The sequence below is a fragment of the Sapajus apella genome, unplaced genomic scaffold (assembly GCF_009761245.1).
Source record: "Sapajus apella isolate SASKATOON/1434 unplaced genomic scaffold, GSC_monkey_1.0 scaffold23, whole genome shotgun sequence".
Taxonomy (NCBI): Eukaryota; Metazoa; Chordata; class Mammalia; order Primates; family Cebidae; genus Sapajus; species Sapajus apella.
Window position 1 is genome coordinate 3,301,834 of NW_022436963.1, and position 9,761 is coordinate 3,311,594.

The 9,761-nt window shown below is 43.4% G+C and overlaps 1 protein-coding gene across 2 annotated transcripts; it reads right to left on the bottom strand.

The window, feature by feature from the left end:
* Positions 1 to 858: 858 nt before the first annotated feature.
* On the bottom strand, positions 859 to 1,554 carry IQCF6 (IQ motif containing F6). 2 transcript variants are annotated; one of them, XM_032289683.1, is made up of 2 exons: positions 1,447 to 1,554; positions 859 to 1,284 (listed from the first exon to the last, which is right to left on the bottom strand). In XM_032289683.1, exons 1-2 carry the CDS (start codon positions 1,549 to 1,551, stop codon positions 916 to 918), a joined length of 474 nt encoding a protein of 157 aa, XP_032145574.1. In that variant the 5' UTR covers positions 1,552 to 1,554; the 3' UTR covers positions 859 to 915. The 2 variants fall into 2 exon arrangements, with proteins under 2 accessions (XP_032145574.1, XP_032145575.1); XM_032289684.1 differs by having other exon boundaries at positions 1,504 to 1,525.
* Between the last annotated feature and the right edge of the window lie 8,207 nt (positions 1,555 to 9,761).

Below are 9,761 nucleotides of genomic sequence, written 5' to 3' on the forward strand. Positions count from 1 at the left end.
CCAAAGCAGGCCAGCAGAGGGTGAGGCAGCCTGCGGGGAGGACAGAGAGGGGACGTGGGGGTAGAGGAGGAGCACAGCTGCTTCTGAGGCCATGGTAGGATTTAGAGGCTGTCTGCCCAATGACCTCCAGGCGCAGAGGGACAGCCCTTCCCCCTGCCTACCCCTCATCCTCTGTTTACCTGCCCCCAAGCCACCCCCACCACCATCCTTCCATAACCCTTGAGTCTCTCTCCCCTCCCTGATCTCATGCCTGGTTCTCCCAGGAAGTGACCAGCAAGGGGAGGGAAGCCTTGTTGTGAAGCCCCAGGGTGCGGAGGAGGCAGACACAGCTGCTGCCCTCAGCTCCTGCTCTGGCTTCCCCAGGGGCTGGCTCTGGCTGGCTGCTCCCTGACTGCCTCCCCCACCATAAGGCACAGCGTCTGTCCTGCTGTTGCCCAGCTGAAGTGCCCTGTCTTCCTGGCTCCCTGCCAAGCACAGTGCTGGCCCTGAGGGCCCTGCCAAGCACAGGCCTGTGGAATCCTGGCCTTCCCAGCTGGCCCTGGCTGCAGCCAGACTCTCTGATGTCCTGCTCTGAATGGAGATGCCTGGACAGGGGCTGCAGAAAACTAAAGCCCAATGCCTACTCCCACTGCGGAAGGGGCCAAAATCAGCCTGACTGAGGCATCAGTGTTTGATCTTGGCTCTGGGGTCTCTCTTGGATGCAAGACTGGCCAGGTATGCTGTTAGAAAGAGGAGCCTAGGGTTGGTGACCTGAGGACAGGATCTCTAGACCACACCACGGAATCTTTCTGGGTGGAAGGCAGAACAGTTAGGGGCTGAGCCCTCCTTGGTGAGTCTAATCTCCAAAGGGCAAGTGTGTGGTCAATAGGGTCTTTATTAGAAGAGAGATCCAGCCTCCTTGGCTCTGCCAGCACCCTAGGTCACGAGGATTTCGATGTCAAGCTCCAGCCGGCTGGCTCTGACCTCGTAGCGGCCCTGGATCAGGCCTCGCTGTTGGCTGGCATGCCAGCGCCAGTGAGACTGGATGATGCAGGCTGCTTGGCGTGCCTGGAGGAACCGCCTGCGGGCCTGCCACATTCGAACCTGTGCCTGCACCTTCACCACTGCCCACTCCTGGCAGGTATAGAGCCTTAGTGCCAGGCGCCGTCTTTGCTCCAACATCTTGGCCTGCATCGACCTCCACCAGCACTGGATGACCCAGGCTCTGAGTGCTGCATGCAGTAATGTCCGGCGCACCATGTTGCCACGCCACCATGCCTGAATCTTTATGGCTGTCTTCTCTAACTGATTGAGGGGAAGGAAGAACAGGGAGATGCTCAGTGGGTCACTCTCCCCTCCTGTTCCTATCCCCACCTCTGATCTTGGGAGGAAGGAAGGCCTGGCCCAGGTGCCTCTGCTTTCTTGTTTCTAGGGCCTATTCATCTTGTTTCCAGTACCCCCCCTCACCTTTAGACACTGTTCATTCTCTGTCAGGCAAGTCCCTCCTGCAAGGGCCTTACTCACATTTTGTGTATCCATGGCCCTGGTCTTTAGGGTCCACTTATCTATCATTTAGGCCACCCTAGTCTTTAGCCCCACCCTCAACTGTTAGTCACACCTCCATCATTGGACTCCGCCCACTTGCACACAAGACTCCACCTCTTCAGGTGCTGTCTGCACACATTTTAACCACATTTCTCTCTCCTCTTGCTTGCATTGCCTTTGCTTTATTTATTCCCACCATTTTGGGAGCCTACCATTTATCTCTTGCCTTCAGTTTATTTCCCAGACCCAGTGGCATTTTTGTTCCTCCTGGGGGCAGTGAAGAGAGCCATGCAGCTTACCTACAAGTAAGGCGTTTTACTTTAGGCCTGTTCAGAGTCAATTTGGATTTCCTGAAGCTTAAGTGTCAGGGTGCCTGTCAGGGCCTAAGCAATGTGTTCATACAACTGTATATTTTTGGGTAAAATTTGTGAAACAAGATATTTTAGCTGCAATTGGAGAGGACCTCTGTCTCTCTTCCCTGTTACCCCATCACTTTCCTCCAGGTGAGTAGTGTGGAATGGCAGCCTCTTTTGCAATGTGATTAAGGGGAGGCTGAGCTGGAATAGACTTAGTTTAACAGCATAGATTTATGTGGTTCACAGTCACCCTTGGGAATACATAAATCCATGTTAGCCATTCTGCTGTTGGTGTTCATTCATTCACCTTGTGTCATGACATGAAGATGCAGGGACAGAAGCGCTGCTATCCTGATAGCAAGAGCCTTCACTTTGTCAGTCCTCACGTCAGGCATCCACCCCTGCAGAAGGGATCACTTAGTGGCCAGTGTTCTGGGGGCTTAGTCCATCCAGGCCAAGTTACCATGGTCAAGATGCCACACTCCACCATTCCTCCCCCATTTTGGCCTGGTTGGGAGTTACCATTTTTTAACTTGATAAATACCTCAAACATAACATAATATTCCTATGAATTAACTGGACGCACCTCTATATTTTTCTACATTTTAGCTACATAACTTTTGAATGTTTCTTTATAGGATGATTTTACAACTGCATTTTCTACAGAAACATTATTGACATTTGGGATGCATAAAGCATGTGATTTTTCACACTGATTTCCATGTTTTAGGTCCCACAAAACCTGGATCTGTCCTGCCTCGCTGTAAGAATGTCATTGTGCAACCAAATCTCCTGGGAGCTCACAGAAAGCTGTGCTTCTAGGATTCAGAATTAGCACTGGAACTGCACACTCAGGTGATGCAGAGATGCTGGGAGTCCTTTGAGACATGGGAGGCCATTTGGGCTCTGGCTTTTGTGTGCATTTCATTGTTCATTTATCTGCATGAAGGTTTGCTGGGTGCCTGCGGCTAATAGGGCCACACACTGTCCATAGCTTCGGTTTATATGTTTTTGAGAATCCTGCTGCCTCATTTCATTGCTATAGTAATGCTCATCTGGGCATCTTACAGGTTCTGGCCCCACTGTCAACCAAGCAACCTTAGTAAACCAAACATGTTTAGAGTCCTCAAATAGTGGATCCTATTGCTTCCATTAATGATTGCCAATCTGGGTGAGCAAAGTGCTGGAACCAACCATCCCAAGAGCCTTCACTTTGTCAGTCCTCACGTCAGGCATCCACCCTGCAGAAGGGATCACTTAGTGGCCAGTGTTCTGGGGGCTTAGCCCATCCAGGCCAAGTTGCCATGGTCAAGATGCCACACTCCACCATTCCTCCCCCATTTTGGCCTGGTTGGGAGTTACCATAATTCCGTAACTTGGCTACCTTCTTGGCTGTCCCTGGAAAATCCTGCCAGAGTTCACAGTTTTGCAGTTGAAAGTGGCAGCAGATGCGGGTGGGGGTAAGACAAAGTCCTTAAATCTTACTACGTTTTCCCAGAGCACAGTCCTTGATCTCTATTTCCTCACTGCTTCTTCTCCAGCTTCCTCTTCTTTTCTTCTTGTTTGATATATATTTTTTCTGATTATAAATTTACTACATTTCTGTTGCCAAAATTTCAATATGCAGACACACATAAGGTGGAAAGGGAATTTCCCATTAAATTTTTCCCCAGAGCTATTCTTTCAGACCTTATACCAGGTATATACTGATAAAAATTTTCTAATAAAATAACTTATTTTTAATTAATCATGTAAATTTTAAATATATTCTTGTAAAAATTTATGCATTTCAAACTTTACCCTGATGATCAATGTTTCCTCTTCTGTATTATTACTGGATCCAGCTTGGAGGGTATCCTGGACAACTAGCTATGCATTTATCTTTTTTGTTTTTAACTGTGCATTTACAAACACAGTACATCCGTACCTAAAAAAATACATAATAGTGTTTTTAATGTGTTTCTGTATATCTTTTTAATGAATTGAAGTAAATCATGTAACATAAAATTGTCTTAACCATTTTAAAATTCTAGCCTCTAATTTTATCTAATTTCAAAAAGAAACCCTATACCCATTAAGCAATAGTCATTCCCCATTACCTTTTTTCCACCCTAGCCCCTGAGAATCATTAATCTGCTTTTTAGCCTCCATGAATTTGCCTATAAAAGACATTTCATATAAATGGAATCATACAATATAGGGCCTTTTGTACCTGGCTTCTTTCACTAAGCGTAACGTTTTCAAGGGTCATCCATGTTATAGCATGTATCAGTACTTCATTCTTTTTTACAGCGGAATAATATTCTACTGTTTGATGTACTCTATTTTGTTTGTATGTTCATCAGTTGATGAGCATTTGAGTTGTTTCCACTCTTTGGTGATTGTGAACAGTGCTGCTATGAACATTCTTGTACAAGTATTTGTTTGAACAACTGTTTTCAATTCTTTTGGGTATATACCTAGACGTGAAATTGCTTGGTCATATGATAATTCTGTGTTTAACTTTCTAAGGAAGCACAAAACTGCTTTTCACACAGCTGAGCCATTTTTTATTCTCACCAATCTCTGCATCCTCACCAACACTTATTGTTTTCCTTTGGAAAAGTATAGCAATCTTGGGTGTGAAGTGGTATCTCATTGTGATTACAATTTTTATTTCCCTAAGACCAATGACGTTGCGTGTCTTTTCAAGCACGTGTTAGCCATTTGTGTACCTTCTTTGGAGAAATGTCTGTTAAAACCCTTTGTATGCTTTAATTGGCTTATTTGTCTTTTTGTGGTTGAGTTGTAGAAATTCTTTACATATGATGGGCAGCAGACCCTTATCAGATACATGATTTGAAAATATTTTCTCCCATCCTGTAGGTTGTCTTTTCACTTTCTACATAATATTCTTTGTTTCAATCTTGTCAAGTCCAATTTATCTAATTTTTCTTTGTTGCTTGTGCTTTGGATCCTAGCTAATAACTCACTGCCAAAACCAAGATCATGAGGATTTACCTATGTGTTCTATTGTAAGGGTTTTGTAGTATTATCGGTTACATTTAGATATTAGCTCAATATTGAATTAATGTTTGTATATGTTGAGGAAAGAATCCGACTTCATTTTTTTGCATGGGGTTATCCAGTTGTCCTAGAATCTGTGTTGAAGAGACTGTTCTTTCCCCTGGATCTTGGTACCCTTGTTGAAAATCAATTGAACATAGATGTACGGTTTTATTTCTGGTCTCTCTCTATATATCTATCCAAATGCCAGGTTAGATGTCTTGATTGTGGCAGTTTTGTAGTAAATTTTGAAAAGAAAGATGTGAGTCCTCCAACTTTGTTTTTTGTTTTCAAGATCATTTTTGCAATTCTTACACCCTTGCAATTTCATATGAACTTTAAAATTAGCTAGTCCATTTCTGCAAAGAAAGGCAGTGGGAATTTTGACAGGGATTACATTACATCTGTAGATCTATTTGGGGAGTAGTCTTCCAACCCACGAACATGGAGTATCTTCCATTCATCTACATCTTTAATTTCTTTCAACAGTGCTTTGTAGTTTTCATTGTACATGTCTTTCATCTGCTTGGTTAAATTTATTCCTAAGCATTTAATTCTTTTTGATGCTATTACAAATGGAATTGTTTTCTTAATTTCATTTTTGAGTTGTTCATTCCTAGTGTATAGATATACACATGACTTTTGCATGTTGATCTTGTATTCTGCAACTTTGCTGAATTAATTTATTAGCTCAAATAGATTTTGCTGTGCATTCTTTAGAATTTTCTTTATGTCTTATTGTAAGTGAGGTTATGTTATCTGCAAACAGGTAGTTTTACTTTTTAAATAAAGCAAATACAGCAGACTGTAATTACTGCTTTTGTGGAGGGACTCTGGCGTTCTCTATTTGGCCTTTTATGCTGACATTACTCCCTTTTTATGTATTTCTTAAAGTAAATATTATCATCAACTTGCTTTTTCATTTTCTTTTTTTTTTTTCAGAGTATGCACAGCATGGAAATTGCTATTTTTTATTTTTAAAGGGGGAATTCTATAAAGTTTATGTGTGTGTATGTCTGTGGTGTGTGTAAACCAACCAACATGTATTACCTCTCAGTTTCTGTGGGTTAGGAATTTAGGGAGTCTTACCTGGATGATTCCTCTCAGGGTCTCTCTTGAGGTTGCAATGAAAATGCTGGCTGGACCGCTGTCATTTGAAGGCTTGACTGGGGCTGGAGGATCTACCTCCAAGTTCACTCACATGGCTAATGGCAGGAGGCCTCAGTTCACACTGGCTTTCTTCCTATTTCTTGTGCTTGGTTTTCTTTGGACTTCTTGGATCTGTGAATTTGTAGTTTTCCTCAAATTTGGAAATTTTTCAGCCCTATTTTTGTAGATAATTTTTCTGTCTTCTCTCTCTATCCTCTGGGACTTAAATTACATGTTTATTAGATTTGAAGGTGTCCTACAGTTCACTGATATTCTTTTCCTTCAATTTTAAAATTCATTATTTTTAGGCTGGGTGTGGTGGCTCATGCCTGTAATCCCAGCAAATTGGGAGGCTGAAGTAGGCAGATCACTTGAGGTCAGGAGTTCAAGACCAGCCTGGCCAATATGGTGAAACCCTGTCTCTACTAAAAATACAAAAATTCACCAGGCATTGTGATGCATGCCTGTTATTCCAGCTACTTGGGAGGCTGAGGCAGGAGAATTGCTTGAACTTAGGAGGTGGAGGTTGTGGTGAGCCAAGATGGAGCCACTGCACTCCAGCCTGGGTGACAGAGTGAGACTCCATCTAAAAAAAAAAAAATTACCATTCTTTATGTATTAAGGTTGAATAGTTTCTATTATCATGTCTTCAAGTTGACTAATATTTTCTTCTGCCATGTTAATCTGTTGATCCTGCCAGTTGCATTTTTCATCTGAGACATTGTAATTTTCATCTCTAGAAGTTCAGTTTGGGTCTTTTAAATATTTTCCATGTCTCTTCTATTTAACTTTTTGCTACACAGAATGCAGTTGTAGTAATTGTCTTAAAGTCTCTGTCTTCTAATTCTGATATCTAGGTCAGTTTTGGCTGGCTGATTTCCTCCCTCATTATGGGTTGTATTTTCCTGTTTCCTTGCGTGCCTGGTAATTTTTTTATTGGATGCCGGACATTGAGAATGTTTTTTGATGGATGCTGGATATTTTTGTATTCCTATAAATATTCCTGTTTTTTTCTTCAGAGTGCAGTTAAGTTACTTGGAAACAGTTTGATCCTTTTGGATATTGCTTCTAAATCTTGTTAGGCAAGGCGAGAATCAAGTTTAGTCTTAGGTTAATTACTTCCCACTACTGAGGGAAAAGCATTCTGAATATTCTATCTAATGCCTCATGAACCGTGAGGTTTTCCTGTTTTGGCTGATGGGAATAGGCACTATTCCTAACTCTGTGTGGGCACTGGGACAGTATTGCAGGTGGTTCTTTCCCTGGTCTCAGGTAGTTTCCTCCTGCGAATATGCTGATTGGTGCTCTGCTGGGTACTCAAGGGGAACCTTCTGAAGATGTGCAAATTTCTCTCTCTGTAGCTGTCTCTCTCTTATAGTCTGCATTGTGAGTTCTAGCCTACTCAGTTTCCCTGAACGTCCAGCTTCTTTAATTCAGGGCATCTGCCTGGCCCTGCCTGATCTCTTCTTCCCCGTGCTATTGCCTGGAAACTCTCAAGGCCATGGGATTCATTGTGTTTGTGTCCTGTCTCTCAGGGATCACTGTTGTTTGTTGCCTAATGACCAGTGTCTTAAGAAGTGCTGTTTTGTATATATCTGGGGTTTGTTGTTGTTGTTTTGGTTGTTTCAAGCAGGAGGGTAAGTCAGGTCCCTGCTACTTCCTCTTGACTGGAAGTGGAAGTCCTATAGAGTTTTCATGTATACTCACGTACTATTAAGCCTGAAACAAAAAAGCCTGGAGGCCGGGCGCAGTGGCTCATGCCTGTAATCCCAGCACTTTGGGAGGCCGAGGCGGGTGGATCACAAGGTCAAGAGATCGAGACCATCCTGGTCAACACGGTGAAACCCCGTCTCTACTAAAACTACAAAAAATTAGCTGGGCATGGTGGCACGTGCCTGTAATCCCAGCTACTCAGGAGGCTGGGGCAGGAAAATTGCCTGAACCCGGGAGGCGGAGGTTGCGGTGAGCCGAGATCGCGCCATTGCACTCCAGCCTGGGTAACAAGAGCGAAACTCCGTCTCAAAAAAACAAAAACAAAAACAAAAACAAAACAAAAAAGCCTGGAATAAGTCTCCAGTTCCTCCTCTGTAAGCACCTGGTAGCTTCCAAGAGGGTGGGAGGAGATGGTACAGGAACAGATAAGGGCATCTTCTGTGTCTTCCATACTGGGTTTGTTCCCCGTGGTCTGGGCTGGGATGGCTCCACATTGCTCTAGACTTCATGTTCAGGTTCACTCTGAAAATACCTTCTTAATATTTATCCTCTCCTCATTCCTTTTCTCCCTGTCCTCTTTCCCCACTCACCCCTCATTACCTGCCCTTCCTCCATAAACAGCATTAACATCTGCTGTGTATCCTGTCATAGCTTTCCTTATTGCTCACATAATCATACCTAGCCATCAGTCTATTTTACATGTATGGATTTTGTTTTTGCTATACAAATAAGAGCATTTAAAAAATATATGTTGCTTTTCTCATGTCACAATATGTTGTGGAAAATCACCAAATCAGCTGGTATAGATCTAACCATTCTTTTTATTGACAATGAATACTTCAAGGAGTGGAAGTACCACTGTTTAGTCCTCCATTCCCTTACTGATGGGTATTCTTTTGTTCATTGTTTTTATTCACCCCTATGCAGTGTGGCATAAATGTCTTTCACGTGTGTCATCACACACTGACGCTGAGGGAAGGTGTTCTCTTTTCGGGTCCACAAGGGGGCGTAGTTTTAAGGGCAAGAACTTCCTAGCGCCATGCACCCCTCCCATCTCTCTCCATCTGGGAGATTTAACAGTTTATGTTTAAGTCTCACGGGCGCTGGAAGAAATGAAGAGTCAATCACTCCAGTGGAAGTTCTAAGGAACTCTTTTCATTGGCCTGGGGTCTTAGAGAAGGTGAGGGTTCCTCCCAGGTTAAAAGTCCCCTTCTTCCACACCCCTTCGGACTCCATGTTTGGGTCCCCTTCCATGAACACTTGCTTCATGGAAACCGTCTTTCTCTCTCCTGGATTTTCCCTCTGGAGTCCCCTTCCACACACTCTCGTGGAAGCCTGTCTTCCCCTCCTAAACGCCATCTCTCTCTATTCCCTAACACTCTCGTGGAAGCTGCTTTCCTCTCCTGGATTCCATCTTTCTGAATTCTCTCACGCAGTGTGAGAGTTAGCTGTTTCTTTGTCTCTCCTCCTCCTGTTTCTCTCTCTCTCTTTAAATAAATCACTTTCTACAAACACTTTTGAGTCCGGCGTTTACTGCACACTGCGCCGTGGTCCCCTCTCTCATTCTTGAGAGGGCAGGGGACCAAGAACCTGGAGAAACGTCCTCTCAGGGGAGCTGAGGGCACCCTCAACCCCTGTACCCCAATATTATAATGCTCACATTCAGGGCTTTTCACAGGAAAGTGTGGCTTCTGGGCCAAAGGGTATGGAGGGTATAGGCCTATTAAATTTCAATAGATGATGCTAAACTGCCCCTTTAAAAAGCTATAATTCCACCAACCATAGTGTATGAGAACACCATGCATCTCTGCCAACAGTAGGCATTATCACACTTACAGATTCTTTTTAGTCTAAAGGGTGTAAAGTAATATCTCATAGTAACTTTATTTTACATTTCTGTTGCTACTGGGAGGATTAGGCATACTTTCATATGTTTATTGATAATGTTAGGTTGGTGCAAAGTAATTGTGGTTT

Coding starts and splice junctions, on each gene's coding strand:
- IQCF6 (XM_032289683.1), bottom strand. CDS start 1,551: ATGATAGATAAGTGGACCCTAAAGACCAGGGCCATGGATACACAAAAT. Junction 1,285..1,446: donor AGAATGAACAGTGTCTAAAG/GTGAGGGGGGGT, acceptor CCCCTCAATCAG/TTAGAGAAGACAGCCATAAA.